Source organism: Oreochromis niloticus, linkage group LG17 (genome assembly GCF_001858045.2).
Source record: "Oreochromis niloticus isolate F11D_XX linkage group LG17, O_niloticus_UMD_NMBU, whole genome shotgun sequence".
NCBI classification, from domain to species: Eukaryota; Metazoa; Chordata; class Actinopteri; order Cichliformes; family Cichlidae; genus Oreochromis; species Oreochromis niloticus.
The window spans coordinates 4,225,698-4,246,390 of record NC_031981.2 but is presented as its reverse complement, the minus strand read 5'-3'; the positions used below and the strand labels follow the sequence as shown (position 1 = coordinate 4,246,390).

The 20,693-nt window shown below is 39.8% G+C and overlaps 1 protein-coding gene across 1 annotated transcript in view; it reads right to left on the bottom strand.

Annotated features, from left to right (window-relative positions):
- Window positions 1-20,693, bottom strand: part of sox5 (SRY-box transcription factor 5) — a 243,844-nt gene that overhangs the window by 138,049 nt on the left and 85,102 nt on the right. Inside the window, exon 3 of the mRNA XM_019347112.2 lies at window positions 6,417-6,494. Coding sequence (XP_019202657.2) covers window positions 6,417-6,494 — 78 coding nt within the window. The remainder of the gene's footprint in view (window positions 1-6,416; window positions 6,495-20,693) is intronic.

Below are 20,693 nucleotides of genomic sequence, written 5' to 3'. Positions count from 1 at the left end.
TCGAGGAGTCTGTTTGGGCCGACCTGTTGCAGCGGGGTGAAGCAGAAACCGGTTACACAGGGAAAACTAATAATTCAAAGTACCCTGTGAGTTTAAATGCGACTCCCAGGGTTCTTGCTTAGGTGGCAAGCTGGAAATTAGACTTCCAATTAAGCCTAACCAAAAAAAAAAGTATTTAAAACTGCCCTACTAATAAACAATTAAACATACATTTGAATAAATCTGAAGACTGCATTCAAACCTTAATGGGAACAGACGTTCACACAGAAATGTAAAGACGGGCTGACTCAAACACAGCTTCTCCTTCTAAGACACAAATACTTGGAGAAAACAAATAACCACATGCCTGCCTGCACGCACACAAACACACAAACACACACACACACACACACACACACACAGTAGTGGGTCATTAAGTGAGTTGCAGCACAGCTGTAAAAGTGCTTTTATAGCAGCCTAAGTGAATATCGGTACAGAAACAATATGGCTGCATTATATCAATATCATGTTCCATATTCAGCGCATGATGGTACAAAGAAGAGGAAGCTGTGCGTGAATGTGTGTGTGCGCACGCGTGTGTGTATATGTGTGAATGTGTGCCAGCGCTTGATGGAGCAAAGACGAAGAAGCTCTCTGTAAGTGTGAGCAGATGCTGATGCTTTGTGTGTGTGTCTCTGCGTGTGTGTGCGCGTTTGTGTGAGAGAACCTAAGCAGGCCTGGAGTGAGGCCAGGCGGCTGTAGACTGTGCATATTAATGTGTTATAACCTTGACACAGACCGTGCTGCTGATGCTGTAGAGGAGCTTCCTCTGATGACATCATATAAGACGACAGGAACTCCTGCCTGATTTAACAAAGCGAGGCATTACTCCTTACAATACCTTCCATCTCCACCCCCCTCCCGACCCCTATATTCCATCCCGTTCCTGTCTTTTTCTTTCCTTTAATGCAACACCCTCCTCCACCTCCATCAATACCTCCCGTCCCTCATACTGTGCCATCTGTGTACCTCTCCAATGATTCATAACTCTTCTTCTCTTGGGTTTGTCGACCAACTCTTATCCCTCCCAACCCAACACCGCATACTCACACACATCATCAACCCATTCTAGGGCTGCTCGATTATGGCAAAAATGATCATCACGATTATTTTCACTGAAATTGAGATCTCGATTATTTGACGATATTTATTTAACAATAACAATGTATTGAATAATGGCTTTAAAGATTGTCAAAAAATAGTATAAAATAGTGTGCAAATACTGATTACAGTGGAAATGTTTGCAATATAAAAAATAAATGAAAAACGTAAACATCTATGTTTAGTGAACTTCAAAATACTGCACAATACTTGATCCACGTCTGACTCCGCGAACCCGTAATGTTTCCACACCACTGAAGTCGTTTTACCTCTCTTTTCAACCAACGGCATTCTTTCTTCAGCAGCCATTATCCTCTCCTCTACAAATAACTTCTGCTTAGCTTTCTGAGCTTTCCGAGCTTCCCTCGGGTCCTCTTAATTGCTGTGACGCGTGTTCGAAACGCAGAGAGGTGCGCTCGATTTGCCACATGGAGCAGCGCGAGAGTAAAGTACGAGGGAGGTGCTAATACTGGCTCAGTCATTTTTAATGATCGTTGAAAGCCCAGATCGTAATCTAGATTAAAATTCGATTAATTGAGCAGCCCTAACCCATTCCCTTCTTTTCCACCTGTCCTTCCCTAATTTCCTCACACCTGCTGAACCATTAGCTACTACTAGCATTCTACTTTCTCCTCAGTAAATCTTCTGCTTTCCTTCCTGCATTTCTCTTTCTTTAATCCAACCTGTCCTCCTCACATTCCCTCACTCCCCATCCACATTCCTTTTTGCCTTTCATCCTCATCTTCTCTCCTGTATTGTATCACCGTCACATCTTTCACTCTTCATCACCTACTACCGCTTACTTTCTAGTTCTACCTTTTCTCTAACCTCATCTCCTCAAACCTCAAGTGCTCCGCATTAACCTCATCTTCTTCCACTTTCAACCCCCTCTATCATAACTTCTTATAACCTTGTCTCCTATCAACTTATCCCTCCAAAGCATGCACACTCTGCCCTTCTCCCCTCATCTATACTATGCTACTATCCCGCTCACCTTCTTCTCGTTCACACTGCTGCTGTTTTTTTTCCTCTAACCCTCGCCCTTTTGTTTTGCCTTTTTCTTCTAATTTCATCAACTTCTCTTCTCTCCATTTTTCACCCAACCCTCACCTCCTGTGCCTACTCGTATTTATCCTAACTGAACCAACTCTGCCCCTTTTATCTTCACCTCACATCTTTCAGCTTGGCCTGTTTTTTTCTATTTCTTCATTTCTTTCAACTTTGTCCCCTCACACCCCGGGTCTTCCACCACCTTACTGGCCTCTCCTTTGCCCTTGCGGATCATTATCGTCATTCTCCTCCCATTTTCTCTCCCTCTCTCTCTCTCCTTTGTGACTGTATACAATTCTGGCTTCACTACTAAACTCTTTCTCTCCCTTTCGGTCTCACTGTGTTTCCATTCTCTCTCTCCTCCACCCCCCTTTTCCCTCTCTCTCTCTCCCTCTTTCAGCTCACTGCCAGGCTACCACAGCCCAAACTGTTCAGCTGCAACTGTTCCAAGCCCAATAATTACAGCTTGTCAGAAAGAATTAATTTTCTCATTTCTCATAAAGACGTGTAAAAAATTACCATGTTATTATAACGCTGCCACTCTCTTGAGGCAACAACGAAAACCAAATTTAATTTCGGAAATTCTTCCCTCGCACATTAAATTAAACACATAAATAAGAGTTTAGGAATTGGGGGGAGGTTGTCGGGCGGGGGAGCATATGTTCGTTAGGCCAGCCCCAGCTCTGGGTAATGGCCGTCGTAATGTTTTGATGGGCCCGGCTATTGGTAAGCACCAATACATTTGCATGACCACCGTCGCGGCAGGCAAGCGAGCTGCCAATTAGCTCTCGTACAGCTCTGGACAGTGTTGGGAGAGAGAGAGGGAGGACATGGGATCTGTTTGGCATAAGAAACACACAGCAAGATATGGAACAGAGCTAATTAACAAGCACGTATGGAGAAAAGCAGATTTACTGCAGGGAGATGCTCTAAGGGACTTTTCATGGAGAATCGTATCTGTTTAATATATGTTAAGGAAAATAGAGCAAGGCTCGCTTCAGTGCTGATGGACTGAGACGCAATAACATCAATTAAAAATACATTGTCTTTAAATAAAACATATTGAGCACCATTCTCAGTTACTGAATAAAACACTGCATATATATACTATACTGACCCTACTTCTGGCATGACCTATGACCTCAGTAAACACTTTCCTGATTTAAGTTCTTATTTAAGGGTGTTCATTTTGTATTTAGAGTCAGAAAGAACCCTACAGCAGGGTATGCTCTGACTTTACTGTGCTGACGATATAATGTCGTCTTCAACTAACCCCACAGCAGCTTCAAAAAAAAGCTCAGCTTGAGACATCACAATGTTAAAAGTACAAAAATTTAGGACTAAAAAAAGTTTAAAAAAGGTATTTGGTGATAGGTAAGGGATGGAAGATAAGTTGTATTTTATTTGGGCTTCAAAGTTGCATTATTAGATGCCACTGTTACTCACACCTTTTTTTTAAGTCCTTTCCTCTTTCCTCCGCCCTTCCTTTCCATTTCACAAAGACGTTTGTTCCTGTTATCTGTAGAGCAGGAGGTAGACATTGCGTGCCTTCAGGGAGAGGCCTACATGCACGGATTCATGTGCATTTTTAGCCCACAAACTTGTGAACATTGCTGCTGCGCGACTCAGAGTGTTGTCCTGATACTTAGACTCTGTTCACGGCAGGCCAAAACAACCCCCAGGCCAAATGTCCCGATACTCCCAGCAGGCTGATGATCACGTAAGTGTAAGATAGACGACTATACCTTAGAAATCCCTGTATGTACAGCAATGTTTCAGCATCCCTACATCATACAGTAGATCAATGACAGCAATGTAGTACTTTAGGTATCATTTGCCAAGATTATATCTCCATCTGGCTCATTATCCAGTTCATTAGAAGACTTCAACTTGTCGTCACACATGTATGCCAGGCCAAAAGAGACAAAATGCAAGGGAAACAAGCAAATGCAGGTGTCACAGCTCCCTTCTAAGCCTTTGAGTTATTTCCCGATGATAATTCACGCACTGTTTGGTGCTCACAAAATGCAGAAGTCGAATACTAAAAGCGTGAAGTCAGACGTTAGAAAAGTGTGATCAAACTGATGTAGAACATCAACCCCTCTCAATCTGACGGGAAACTCCCATAATGACACAAACTCACCCAAGCACAGATGAACGAGGTGTCCCCTCCAACTCCCCAGCACAGCGAAGACAGGGACTTTCCCTGCCTGCAGCACGGCACGCATATACACACACATTCCCAAGCGCACACACAGAGAAAAAGGTCACCCCTGGTTGGCACACACGCAGTAGGCAGAGTCATGGCTGATTTGACAAGGCCGCGACAAACGTTCATACATCCATACAAGTACACAGTGGAACGCACGTGCACACACGCGCACACACACGGAGCATGGTCAGTGTAACCAGTGCCAGCTAAGTCTCCTCAGCAAAGCAGCGATGGGTCTGCAATCTGTGATCGTGACACTGCCTTGACACACACACACTGTCTGGACTTCCACTCACACGTAAACGCATGCAAACACAGAAAGAGCATGAAAACACTACCACGCTATTTTATGGTCATTTGTCTTGTATCTGGTTTTGCTTTCACTGTCTTCTTCTGACTCCGGGCCCTGCGCACCATACACTTCTATCCACTGTGACATGTCCTTATATTTATAGGAATTCAAACTGCCGAATTTATTTCTTAAAGTTTTGAGACGAGTAGTGAAAGTTCCAGAGAGAGAGGCATATGAGTCTCAGGGTGTTTTCACACCTGCTATGTTTAGTCCGTTTAAATCCAACACTGGTTTGATTTCCCCGTTGGTGCGGTTCTTTTTATTTTGTGAAGACTTGGCTTCTGGTTAACTTCGCATCAAAGAATCTTCATGCTGTACTAGAACTTGAAAATCACAAGCTAGGCCCACCTTAAAACAAACCCTGATGTATATCACTAGATGATCTGTTAGAAAGCTCTCATGCACTGGTTTTTGTCATGTTTCAGTTTCTATCATGTGGAGGATACTGAAGAACAATGGTGTGTACGGCAGGGCTGCGAGGAGAAAGCACTGTTCTCTGCAGAGAGCGCTTCCCATCTGCACATGCATGAGTCAGAAGACTGTTTGAACAGTGTTTCTTGGATAGATGAGATTACAATAGACATTTTCATTTATGTGAGAAGGGTTATATATATACATATATATATATATATATATATATATATATGGAGATAAGAAAAAAAATGCATCACACTATTAAAAATGTATCCCAATCAAGAAACATGGTGGTATTGGTATCGTGGCTTTAACCTTTTTGCTGCATCTGAGCAAATATGGCTTGTCATCACCGATGAGACAATCAAACTATTCAATTCTAAAATCGCCAGGACATCTGTCAGTGATCTAAATGATAGGAAAAGGTATGATGATAGGAAACAATGACAGAAATAACTGGAAAGAGCCTGAAGTGAGCACCGAATATGAGGAAACCCACACAAACCTCAGACCTGAAGCTGTTCTGAGTACAGCAATGGTCTAAAACTCTTCAGTGCTCACCCACAGGACGGTTCACCAGACACCTTAAACATTTAGCTGCAGTCACTGCTGAACAACTTCGACACTAAAAGCAAAATTTCAGATGCTTTTTCTCTTCACTGATATGCAATGGATCGTTTTCCTTAAAACTATTTTGTCTAACAGGTGATCCAGGTGATCGATATATGTATTTTTTGTCTGTCTGTTTTGTTGGTTTTTGGTTTTTGCCCTTTATCACCGTTCCTCTTCACCGCTGTTTTTCTTTCCCTCTTTCTTTCTCCCTTTTCTTTTCCCCAGTCAAGTCTGTCACGTATTTAGCAAGTGAAAATAAAATAAAATAAACAATAAAAGGTGAATCAAATAGACCAATACGGCAAGGCTGGGATGGTCCATTTCGTAAAGTAAATCCGTTGGGCATCTTTCTTTGCCTTTAGACAATAATTCTGATGGCAAAAGAACCAAACGGGACAGGCAAAAAAAAAAAAACAAAACTATTTTGTCTAATATTTTTATTGTATTTAGTTTTTAAACCTCACTTTAGAAATTTATTAAAGTTTCAGGTCATGTTTATGCAGAAATCTGGAAAATAATAGAAGGTTCACAATTTTCTTCCCATCTGTATGCCTATGTAGACTAAAACAATAGACTATATCTGGAATATCTGAGTTAAAAAGTGCACCACTCTTAACAGGAAAAAAAGGCCCTTACCAGTTACTTGATGAGCAATATGAAGGAAAAAAATATCCAGAAGTAATCAGCTGCTCTGTCCACTTAGCCCCTTCAAACCTGGACACAAAGAAGAAAACAATAAAATAAAGTAACTGTATGACTATCCTTTGGTACATAAAATGTTTATTTTTTAAACAAAAATCAAAGAGGGTGAAACTGAGAAAGGGAGATATATCAGTGGCAAAGTCACAAATAAATATTTCCAAAAGTGCCTAAAAAAAAGTTTGACTATTTGACTTTTTCGGCTTTTTGACATTTCTCCCATTGAAGGCACATGTACGGTGAAGTAAACTGCAGCCATACTGACTCCAGTGGTCGTCAAACTTTCCAGCACACAGGGCTTCTATGTGACAAATTGCTCTGACTCATAATGTGAGAAGTAAAACTGATGGTTTACAGAATAAAGACACAGAAAGTTAGAGGAAGGAGGAGAACCAAAAAAGCTGAAGGCGACAGTCAATAATTCCATCTTAAAGAACCTTTCCTTCTTTCCTTCCTACTCCCTTTCCTCTGCCTGACCCTCCCCCCTTTGCTCCCTACATTCTTCTTACCCTCGCCCCTTCATACCAGAATTCTTACATCTATAAATATCAACAAGAGAGTCTATAGAACTACATACACACATACTGTAAACACACACACCAGTCTAAACCAATGAGCACAGTGGCGTATTGTGCCAGCAGAGCCAATACACACTTCCACGGCCATTACTCCCCATGGAAACAGGCGAGTGCGTTCACACACACATGTGATGTTGACGTTGTACCCGCACAGTGGCTGCCTTAGACAATAAGCTATTTCAGGGCCAAATCGCTGACAAAAATCCATTTTTCCACCTCACTAAAAAAGATCAGGAATGAGGGAGGGAGAAAGAGCAGGATAGAGAGAAAAGCTGAAATCAAATAAACAGTGGCGTACATCTCTCTTAAGCTGGATTTATCTCTGTATTTTGTCATCATTCTAATTTATTCCCCAACCTGCTTACAATTACCGCCTTTTCAAAACTCATATTGCCGGCTTGTTGTTGTTCTAAGAGAGATTGCGTGGTAGCTGCAAATGAATGAGCGGGGGACTTGCATAAGGTGGAAAAGCTCCTAGTGTACTTTTGTAGATTATCCACTTGATACCGATTCATTTTCTCCCTCTCTTGTCACAGTTTTCTAAAAGGAGGCGATGTAGGACAAACATGCAAATGCACACAAAACACACAAATGTACGCATAGATACAAACACACACAGTACTGTAGCGGAAGGGAGTGGGCTCATCATCTTTAGTTGTGATTACAACACTTGGCAAGCTCTCCCCTGCCTGTTTGCCTGCCTATTGCCTTACAAATGGATTAGTAAGCCCTGTTCCATTTGTGTGTGTAGCTTCTCTGAGATTTAGGCTGACTTACAAATAACACCAATCAGATTTGGGAGCAGCCGTTGTGTAGTCTTTTCTGGGGGAATATTGAGCGATATGATTTTTGGGACAACACTGGAAAAACCTTAGGACTGTGTGTACTTGTGCATGAACGCATGTGTTGAGAAGATTTTTACATGTCTCGTAATAAGAAAGTCTGCCTTCAACTTTTGGAGTCCGTCAGCAGTTAATCCCTGAGAGGACTGCTCGCTCATCCACACTTTGCGTGTAATATAAAGTTCATTGTGAAAATGACTGACGAAAAAGACAGAAAAGCTTTCTGAGAGACAGACAACTGTTTGTGTCTTGTACATTGTTTGTGGATCCCAAATTTGAAGATAGAACAAATGTTCTTCTAAAAGCTGTGTGCGCCGACATCTCAGTGTACATGGTAAATGGACTGCATTTATATAGCACTTTTCTAGTCATACTGGCCACTCAAAGTACTTTACACACTGTGTAACTGCTTCTGTGTGTGAATGTGTGAGGTACTTTTCGAGGGGAAGGTTACAGCAAAAATAGTACGCAAGAAGCACCAAACAAAAGAACAGTCGATCAGCATGCATTTGGCCCCATTTCTATGGAGAGAAATTTGCCTCAAAAGTGTTACGAATGCATACAATATGATTCACAAGCATAAACTAAGATTTACAAATGTAGTCATGCAACTTTTGAGGACTCACAAATGCGTGCTCCAATCCAGACACAAATATGAAGAATTGTGATCACATGTAAACTATTTTACAAACGCGTACATCCAAACCCGAATAAATGGTGATTATTTATGCACAGCTTATTAAGTTCAGCTTCCCGAATTGGATCATTTTCTCTTTCAGTGCATACAAATGTTTAAAAATACATGTAACACCCCTCTTGCTCATTTACAAAACCTTAAATGCACATGCACCAATCGCCTGACACGCACAGATCACATCGCATGTCCACGTGGGGTTCTGAGGCAAATCTGCAAAGATCCACAAACGTAAGTTGAGTTCATGTTCCAGTGTAAAACTGGGACGTCTCAGCTTCCTAGGACTTCTTCTAAAAACATTTATGAAAGAAGAAGTCGCTCTCAGGAGCTCAGTCCATTCCAGCGTGGTACCATGACAGCATACCACCTGTGCAACAAGTCCAGCCATTAAATTTCCTCCCTACTAAATATTCGACAGTCAACTGTTAGTGGCATTAAAACAAAGTGGAAGTGATTGGGAATTACAGCAACTCAGCCTCGAAGTGGTAGACTACAGAAAATCATAGAGCGGGGGTTTGTGGATGCTGAGGCAAATGGTGTGCAGAGGTCACCAGCTCTCTGCAGCCGATCGATACAGACCTGAAAACTTCACATGGCCTCAGATTACCTCAAGAACGGTGCACAGAGAGCTTCATGGCCGAGCAGCTGCATCCAAGCTTTACATCACCAAGCTCACTGCAGAGTGTCAGATGCAGTGGTGTAAAGCCCATCAACACTGGACTGTAGACCAGTGGAAATGTGTTCCCTGGAGTGACGAAGCAGACTGCTCCGTCATGCAATCCGTTAGATGAGTCCGAGTTTGGAAGTTGCCGGGAGAATGGTATTTGTCTGACTTTGCCAAGTGTAAAGTTTGGTAGAGGGGGATTATGGTGTGGGGTTGTTTTTCAGGAGTTGCGCTCGGCTCCTTAGTTCCAGTCAAAGGAATTCTTAATGCTTCAGCATACCAAGACATTTTGGACAATTTCTCACCTTGTGGAAACAGTTTGAGGATAACCAGCTCATGTGCCAACATTTCAAAATTCCCATGAACTCCTAAACCTTGTGAAAAGTGTTCCCCAAAGAGCTAAGTGGCAATACTACTGTACTACCTCCAAACTTGAGGCAGGTAGTTGGAAAAGTAATAATCAAGTTTAGAGTTTCTAGTCATATCTAAAGCAGCTTGGCCCAAAGTTAAATTCTTTCATTAGTTTAACTTCTCAGTTTAACTTCATAATTGCCCAATTGTTTCTCTGATCTAACAGCATCTAATTTATTTATTTTTTTCCTGAAGGGGAACAAAACATCTCACTAAAAATTTATGGATAAATCATTTTGAAACTGGATTAACTACAACTCTTGCTGAGCTTAAGTTGTGAAGGAATTCACAAACTGCGCAAGTATTTCTAAAATAACGCATTAAAGTTCTTACATATAAAACTGGAGTCACCAAAATAGAAAATCTGGAGTTTGGAGTCATACCACAAATGCAACAAATTTGTATCAGAAAATTGGCTGCATGGATATTGCCAAATTAGATTTTTATGCCAGAGGGTCACGACTCATTAACTGTCTAAAATTTGGTAAGACTAATAAATCTTAGAGAGCATACACCAGTTATTCTGGGTGTAACATGTGTTTCAGTAACCAGTATGATGGGAAAAACTAGACGAATCAGGAATGCCCCATATCCACAATTTGATTACAAATGTAGTTACTCCATGGGGAAGAACAAAACATACTGAACTTGTAAATCTCAAAATTTATGGGAAGGGTGAAAGCTAGTCACTGTGACAAAATTATAATAATGTTTACCTAATAAAACTGGTTTGTAAATCATCAGTGACAATTATCTGAATGGTTATAAAAAAATTAATATGGTTAATTAATATTGCAAATTGCTGTCTTAAAGTTTAAACTTATACTATATTTAAAGTTTCAACAGGTAAGATGATGGTCACCCAAAACAGTGTCTATTTTCACTGTTGTTCATTTCCACTTTGTTAAAACTATTAATACTTTATTTACTTCATCTTTATATAATTGTTTGCCAGGGTTGCAAAAGAATTTTATTTAGAAGACAGCAAATTGGGAGAAGGTCCCATCTCGCTATTGCCGTCTCATGTGATCCACATGAAGCAGTGCTAAAGCTATAAGCAGGTACAATATAATACATTAGACATGTACGATTCATAAAGTAATCAGATTTCTTACACAAACTATCTTGACTGGTGATCTTAACACACACAAACAATTATAAGTGCCCCAACTTAGTGAAAACGTAGCTACAGTGGACACACAAAAGACAAAAGCATGAGTCTGTTTTAAAATAAATATAAACCCTTTTTGTTTGATGATTTGCTAGAATATGCAGATTTTTCTGGTCTTCTTCTTTAATACAAAACATACAGTATTAGAAAAATATACTGACATATAATATGTGTGCACAACAAAGGATGGCTCCTTGAAAATAAAACATTTTTTCGTGGTTTATTACTTTCTAGTTGTGCTCGGCATTGAAGAGGTGATTCAGGTTAGTCGATCAGAGGTGAGAGACTCTGTTACCCAGGTACCAACTGCGTGTCAGAAAATGGCTTTTTTTTTTTTTTTTTTTTTTTAAAGCAAGCCCGATCATACATATGATTTTAGCCTGAGATCAGCACAAAGAGTTTGAAGTACCTTGCTCCAGAGCAACTACCTGGTCACAAACTCTCCTCTACCATTTATAAACATTATAAAATGAGAGCACCAATTTTAGTGGAGGAGAACAAGGAGTGTTTGGTATATGGGAAAAGTGATTGTGTGCGAGTGTGTGTTTGTGTACACATATGTGTTTCTGCCAACCCAAGAGTACAGTTTGTGTGAATAAAGCTTTAAGCTGAGCCTCCATTAAGCCCCTTTCAACACAATGCCTTTCTCTCTGAGAAACTCTCTGATGGAAATCTGCTTTTGTTGCTGCAGTTCAATGTCCCTGCTATCTCCTGATGGAAGGAGAGAAAGGAAGGTCTGAATGGGCCTCTATAGTTTTATGTTCCAGACAGTTCACACACACACATGGCAAATAACACACAGTCCTTGCTCTTCTACAATGAAATCAATGCTCTCAGTTTTCATCTCTGCACACAGCATCTCACAGTGCCAAAGGCTTCTTGTGATCAAACACCACATCATGTTCTGCAACTTCTGATACTGTTGCTAACACAGTGCTGCTTTTGTAGTCCAGTGTTGCTGTTCATTCACATTGTATTCAGCTGCAATAAAGGATGGATTTTTTTTTTTGGTCAAACAATACAAATCTTTTTTTTCTTGCTTACTGATAATTTATTTCTAATGCCATTACCCCTATATTTGCCTTACCTTTACCCTTAACTAGTATTGATTAAATTAAGATCTATAAACTATAAAGTCATGTATTATTCACCTGCAGTCCCCTTGAACAAAGTTTTAAAGGTTTTTAACTCCAAAGTTACATGATCATAATAACAATTTGGTTTTTTATTGTTTTAGAAGAACAATAACGTTCTCACACAGATTGCCAATCAGTGTGAGCCAGTCTGTGATGAGTCTCTTGGCAAAAGGGGACTTGACTTACCTGGTTGTATTCCAGCTACATTCCTATATAAACCAGGTTTGTAAGCACCTTTTGCATTTTGCATTTAAGCTTCTGTCCTGCAACAACTATGTTACTATTTATGGAGGAATTTCGGAATTTCTGTTTCAAATCTATGAGGCTCTGGTTCGACTCTGAATGCAAGTAGTTAATGTGTCAGTACATGGCAACAGATTTACAATTTTCACTGATTTATCACAGTTGACCATCAGGTTATCACAAACAAATTACATGAAATTGCCAGCTTGACCACATTGACTGCATTTTATTAACGTCTTGATGCACTAAACTTGCTTTGAAGACTATAGCTGACAGCAAGTGGTTGCACATTGTCCCTAATATGACTGTTTTTCCTAGTATGACTGTAGCATAAATAAGCCTGATCAAGACCACACACCAAAGCACAATAGTGAAATAAAGAATTTTTCTCAATTCGGCTGAATTGGGATTGTTAAAACAAACAAAATATATTAAAAGAAAAGTGAACCTACGTTAGGAAATACATGCGTGGTTTGTTTTGAACAGGTGTGCTGAGCTGAGCTGTTGGTGCAAAAGTTAGCATGTGGTCAGGAGAGTCTTAGAATTGAGCCTGACTGTTGAGAAAGATAAGACTGTTTAAAAAGAAGGAAATGGACAAAGAAGATAGAGAAACACAAGCACAGCTTTAAAGACGGGCTTTAGTAAACAGAGTGGGAAGATCATAGGACTGTTAGCTGACTATGTATCACCGAGACATTTAAAGTAAGCTTAAGAAAGAGAATCCTTTTAATGCAAAGATTAACACTCACAGATAGGAGCCTACTGACTGCTACTGTATTGGTTTACATTAGACGGTATAGGTAATGAATACAATGGCTGTTCAGTGTACATGCAAAACACTGATTAACTGGAACCATCTGCATGCAATCTACAAAGACACTGTCACACACAGTTAATAAACCTCAACCACACACACACACAAAGATTAGTGCATACAGAGCCTCACAGAAGACAGTAACAGAGGCATGAGGAGTCTCGAAATGAAAATGAGTTAATGCACAAACACAGACAGTGACTTCCATAGATGGGTGACTCGAAGCATCTGACTGGGTGAAATGTGAGTGATCTGATTGAATTATAGACAGGATACAATGGAGACAGACCGCCAGGGTCCGGCCTGTAACCTCACATCACTATTGTGTCCGCCAGCATGCCATCAGGGTGAACACAGGACAACACTGAAGGAGAGAATGAGAAACCAAGCCTGACGATATTTTCTGGTTAAAAAAAAATAATATGTGATTTTTTTGGTGAACCTAAAGAGTTTGGTTGCAGTTGGGGCAGAGGAAGCTTCCATTAAATATGACATTGGGAAAACAATTTTCAAAGGAGACCTCCAACCGGTCGTAGCAGATGGCTGCCTCTCCTCTGCAGGTTTCTTCTTGTTAAAAGGGAGTTTTTCCTTCTCACTGTCACACTTGGGAAGGGGGTCATCTGACTGTTGGGGTTTTCTGTGTATTCTTGTAGTCTTTACCTTAAAATATAAAATGTTTTAAGGTAACTGTTGTTGTGATTTGGGGCTATATAGATAAAAGTGAATTAAAAGGAACATGGTGAGTTTCTGTCATTTTCCATTTCTTTGAGCACTGCAGCTTCAAACTGACTCACATCCTATTTGTGGTTACAAGAAAAACTCTCAGAAAACCACACCCAAAACAGCTTTTCAAGTCATTCTAGCCCTTAGTATTTTTATTAGCACTATTTTTTTGTATCATACCTTTAAAAACTCCTGGTGTATGCTACACCTTCCAAACTCACCATATGACACACCAGTTTCTTTGTTTTGTTTTTTCCAACTCTTCTTCTAGCCATATAACGGTCCTTGTACCTTCCTGGAGAATAACCCCAACCATAAAACTTACAAAACATACAATGCTTTTCATGTGGACTAGCCTAGCTAGTGCAGGTAGTCCAAGCCTGACTTCAGTAACCCTCAAAGGCCTGGATGGTCTTCAGTTTCTCTGTATTTAGGTAGTACTTTTTCTTTTTACAAATACTTCAACAAGAATATAGTATATCATCTCTGAATGCCAACTTGCTCCTTACAGATTACTGCTAACTTTTAAATCAACCCAAGCCTGAAAATCCCATTTTTCATGGATATATGGATGCTAGACTTGAGTGGAACATGTGAGAATAGCTACACTGATCCCTTTATTGTAGTTAAAGGAGTTTGGAATGTTTTTAACTCTTAATGGTGCCTCTGTGCTCAGTTAATTTATAGAGCGTGGAGAGCATCTAAACCCAGAAATGGCTAATCAAGTCAGACTTAACACACAGTTATGTATAGTTTGTGTATGAGCAACAGCAGTAGCAGCATCTGCTGGGGTCACAATGTTGAAGTCCAATCTTCTTTTATCAAATTAATACTGCCCTTCTCAGCATGCTTCCGTGAACACACACAAACACACTTGCACAGTTGTGCATCTTCATCACTTAATCATGTTATGCATAGCCTGCTGCAGTACAACACAGAGACAATACACACCGACTCCAAAACACTATTACATTATCGAAGGGTGAAGGTTAAGGAGAGAAGACATCATTGCGGGGTCATCTTTTCAACATTTCTTTACAAAGTCTAATATAAACCATTATAATAGCTTTATAAACTTATGTTGACATTAAGCTACTGTTCCATCATCATTATTTAAAAGAAACAATGAACTATTCAAAAACGTCAACAGCAAACATCAACAGTGCCTTACACTATTCCATCCTCAACTCAATATATGTGGAAAACAACATTGCAACAGCTATTTCATTTATTCTTTCATTCATTTAAAATGGATTGTGGTTATAATTCGGCATTCTGTAAATGATAATGTTAACAATAACGAAAAGCACTTCATTTTGTTCCACAGGCAAATTAATGCCCTGGAGAGCATTATATGAAATAAAGGCTGGTCTAATATTATACAGACAATGCACCACTGAGTCCAAAGATGTCATCCTGAACTACAACTTGCTGGAACAAATGTGCTTAGCAATTATGCATCAGTGACATCAGGGTATTGTATTGTTGTATGGACAAGGACGCATCTCAGCACCTTGACCCTTTCTCAGAGCTGGCCAATAGCTATTCAGAGAAACAGTTTCTTTTGAAATACAACATCCCTACTTTTCTTTGCCAAGTCTAAATCAACCCAGGTAATTAGAATTCTATAAACAAGGAAGAATAAGGCCTTTCCTGTACCGTCTTTGTGAGCCAGGATGGGTACAATGCATGACTGATGGATGTCAGGACACCAGATTCAGAGCTCTGAGACCTCTACAGAGTTACAAACAGACAAACATTTCAGAGATGGAATGTCACAAACAAAAATCATAATGCCGTTATGTCCTGTTGTCTAGAGCTCTCAAACAAATGCCTGCTTATTCATTTTTTTTTTTGTTGTAATAAACAACCAGTGTCTGAAGCTTTGGCCATGGAAAGAACAGGGAAGGACACTTGTAGTCGGGGTACTGCAACTGTTGGCTGAAAAATTCAATAGATTTGTTGCTGAAGCTCAATGAAAAGTTGATAAAGTTGTTGTTAACAAAGTGAAGTTTGAAAATTACTGCTTTGAGTGGGAGAGATGGCAGACACCCAAGCTAAGATTTTATATTTCCACATACTTTAAAAAAGAAGAATATTCAAATAGTAAATTAAAAATGACAAAATACAGAGTGGATGAATATTTAAATAGTTGGAGATGAACATAAATATGTTTTAAAATCAATTCATGTAACATGAAAATTCTAACTGAAGTTCCACATCTTTAATGCAATTACTAGATGTTAAGGTTAAGAACACACAAAGTTCTGGAAAACACACTGCAAGTTGGGATGAGAGCTGTGAAAAAGAGTGTAAATGACCCACGGTTGCTGTTCACAAACACACTCATGGCTGGCAGGCATCACCAACAACAACACTAACCAGGACCCAGTACAGACTTTTTATGCTGGCGAGGCGTGATTGCAGATGATGTGCAGGTGCGTCCATCTCCCCTGCAGCAGCAGTGCAGACCACACCCCGCCACAGAGAGTTTTTCAGTTCAAACAATTAAAATGGTCAGCCTCTATTGTGTAGTTTTTCACCAACAGCAACAATGAACTTATGGAATATGGAACTTTTACCATCTACATTTCCACAATAACTAGCAAACTTATTTTATGATCAAAAGCTCATTTTACTTATTTTCCTCTCCAAAATTAGCTGGGGAGACTTGTTAGGCAACAGACTGGCGACCTGTCCAGGGTGTACCGCGCCCCTTGCCCTATGACAGCTGGGATAGGCTCCAGCGCCCCCCGCGACCCTGAAAAGGATAAGCGGAAGCGAATGGATGGATGGATGGATGGATGGATGGATGGATGGACTTGTTAGGCATCGTTATTATCATCTGCTACTTTTTTGCAAAGTTGCAATGTTGATTTATTTTTATGTTAAAGCTGCTCCATAAACACAACTAGCATTAAACCTGTTTCAATTCAATTTTCTGCAGGACGGTTTAAAGAAAAGAAATTACATTAGAAGTAAAGACGTGTTATTTGCTAAATTTCTCATGTTCAGTTGCAGGTGTCACCCTCTGTGGAGTATTCATGGTTAGTTTGGTGTAGGTGCAATCACTGGCATATTTAAATTACCTTACATGCTTATTACTTTTAGTGACTGTTTTGTTTCTGGTCTCTAACAGGGTTTCATTCTTGCACTGTCAAGGACAGCCACCCAGTTTTTTTGTTGTATTCTGAATGAATTAATGCCTTTTATTGTCACAGCACATTCATTGACCTCTAGTGACTAATTTCAGGTTTGAAAGAAATAAACATAGTTTCATAAAAGCTCTGTTACTTTAACACAAAAACCCATATACTGTCTAAAAAGGAATTTCATTAACACCATAACTGTATCATTATGCTATATTATATATTAGGCGCGACCCTGATGGGCAGAGAGGTGGTGAAAGATTAGGAGAAAGGCCAAAGTGCATCACTCAGGCTTGTTTTTCTCCATTCTGTCTCTGTCTCTATGTTTCTTTCCACCTTTCTCTCTCTGACAGTTGCTGTACGACTAACACCGCCTCCACAATTAGTGTCTTCTCACCAACTATACACAGATACACGCACACACACATACATGGTGACACCCCAGGGCCCTGCACAACCCAAACAGCATAATTAGACATCCCCTAAACAAAGCACACACTCTGTAATTACTCTGTAATGTTACATAGCACAGGGGACTCAACAAAAGCCATTTTCCTTGGATCAGCCAGTACCGTGCACACACTCTATACTCTTCTCTCATGTGTCTCTGACTGTGTACATTTTTATTGATTTCACTGGGCAGAGAATTCCCAGTGGCTGTGTTCTGGTGTGTGAGAATAAGTCACTGAGTGTAAGTGTGACTGTATCTATAGGTATGTGTGCTGTTGCTTACATATATGCATGTACAGCATGTGTGCGTACACACACACCGACCTCGACAGCACATGAAGTGGCAGAGCAATTGAATGTCTTCATCTAGCGTTGCTCAGTCCAGGGAGAAAGACATGCTAAATATAGAGAGAGAACTTACACACAGACACAAACACACACTCTTTTTCTCTCTCCCCGTCTTGTTGCTTCTCAGTCTCCAGAATGGGACATGACTAATTTCTCCAGACAGAGCGACAGCATAAACACAGTGCCCAACACATGTGCTGATACCGTTCTTGACAGGACTCCCTTCAGCTCCAACAATCTAACACCACCACCACATCTGATCACAACATGACAGACGCCCCCGAACACATCCACCATGTTCCCCCTCCTCCCGCTCTCACCACCCCCTTTTTTCACCACCGTGCCCCCGAGTCAGCACAGATATTTCACTAAGTCCAGTGGCAATAAATTATCTTGCTCTGTGCCAGGCAAAGTAGTGTGAAATCACATTAGATCTTAATCAGAGACTATTGTGTTTGCCTTGTTGGATTTTTTTCTTTTATAATGGGCGTTATGTTTTGTTGTGTTGAGTTCGAGCTCAGAAAGTATCATCACTGTGGGAATATATCAGAAAGCATTTCTTCATATAGTGATGCTGCTACAGAAATAAGTTCCGGGTCAATCAGCTCTCTTTAAATTATTTCTCTGCCTCCTCAGATGTGGTCCCAGCTCTGCTAACAAGAGCTCAAACGCCTGTCCTGAAACAAGCGGTCGTGATACAGCGTCAGTTCTTGGATTAAACTATCCCTGCGGATGCCTTCTCAGGAGAACTATATTTACTCAAATTCTTACATTCTTACATCGTTGCGAAACATGACGACCAGCTCATCATTGGGGTAATGACAACAAAAATGCAATGCATTCAACGACTATATACCTTACACAGCAAGATCGATCCAAAAAAATTGGAAATTTCCTAACAATGTTCACTTACGTTCTCTGTGTAACAGCCTTTTGACTCAATATCTTGTCTTTTAAGGGTAATTTGGTGATAGATTGGCCTAAAAAGATTTTTCGTTAACCAATTATCTTCAACTTATCTCAGTCCTTGTAACAACAGTTAATTGCAACAAAATTACCAGCAAGTCTATCACTTAGATTCAGAAACATCTGTGGAAAATCTCTGTGGAGTGTGTGAAACATGGAAAATTTCAGCATACAACAGTAGTAGGTAGTTGTTGAAAATAACAATGAAACTATTTGAGATTGAGTAAAGCCACATCATAACTCATCACTGTTTCTTTTCAGATCCAGGTGAGTGAGAGTGTCAAACTAGCAGGCTGACCTTTATGAGCAATTTCACTTTGAATAACAACAGCCCATGAACTAGTGTGACACAATGAATGGTCTCCATGTGATGAGCTTCCTTTAATGAGCTGCACCTCACTTGACAACAGATAAAAATGAACACTCTACCTCTTAATGATGTCCGTTAGGCCTAAAGATCTTATCTTCTTCCTTCTCTCAGAGACAATCAACACAACTTAACAAGTCTTTTCAATCACTAAGTTAATAATCTTAGGCATTAATTAACCAGTCCACAGGAAAATCAGGAGCAACTAAAAGACACTATACAAAAGCTATTTTTACAGCTAACAGGAAGTATAAAGATGCTCTGCTAATTTGAAAGTCTAGAATTTGATTTTTCACACACTGTATTCACATCATCACCGGCACAGAGTGCGTAGAAACAATTTTTCATAGATCAGTAAGTTATATTTCACATATTAATGGTTCCACCAGTTAGCCAGCTGTAACTATCAACCATGAAAATATCTGTAGGGGAACACAACTAATGGATAAATGGCTAATAGCTGTCTAAATTTAAGGTTGCACATCTTAAGTGGTTACTAAATCCAACACATAAATTGTGATAAAGCTAAAAGCAATAGCTAAATTTACTTAATGTAAAAGATGAATGAAAAATATAATAAATGAATGAAAACAATAAATGGCGATAAAGCTAATATTGATGGATACATACTTAAAATAGTTAGCTAAAATGCTGCCAATCTGCTGTTAATGGATTAATGACGATGGCTGCATTTGTTGTGTGTCCATTTTTGTTTTTGATACTGACAATTAAAATTATCACCAGCAGCCTGGGCACTTAAATGCTGTGCTTCACGCCATCATCACCTTTTTAATATTGGTATCATGAAAATCTTTTTAGCATTTATAGTTTTTTCCTTAAATGACATTGATTAGATCTCTGTACTACTAGGCAGGCTCAACATATCCAGGGCACCTTTCTGTTATCTTAATTCACTAACCCTAACATCAGCAGTCAGCTTCAGTCACACAAAGCTGGTTATCAACTTTCTAAGTTAACCCACGGTTTCCCCTGTGTGTTCACATGAAAGGGCGGCAGCTGATTTTACAAAGGAAGATAAAACTACAATATTAGAAAAACATGACAGATAATACAGACTGAAAGTAACACAGCCGCTACAGATAAAGCAATTATATAAAAAGTGCTATACAGTAGTTCAATATTCAAAGCACTGCATGAATGTGTGAGTGCTTTAAATGCTTTGTTCAGTAAGACAAGCCAAGTCTATTCTATGAATAACGTCTAGCCTGTTTGAAACATGGAACGAAAGCTGGTAAAAATGTCGACTGCGTAAGTTAACAGACTTACCAATATGACAGCGCTATCGCTACAAATCTGATGGATTATATTCCTTTACTTAAACCATTTTACAATATCCCTTTAGGACATAATCTTAAAGAGTTTTTCCTTGTGTTTAAATGGAATAATTACAGTAGAGACAGGCAGTTCGGTGAAGGAGATGCTGAGCTACCAACAGGATTTTCTCTCCGGCAGTATGGACATCAAGCACTTTGCCATCAGGTAGGACGATAGCTGCACTGACATGTATCCCTGAGATCTTTTGGACGTGTCACATTTTTGAGAAGTTTATACTACATCACCTGCTAAAAGTAGACATAATATGAACTATTTTCTCAACCACCCGCACAAAACACTATTTGTCTTAGTCTGTACATAAA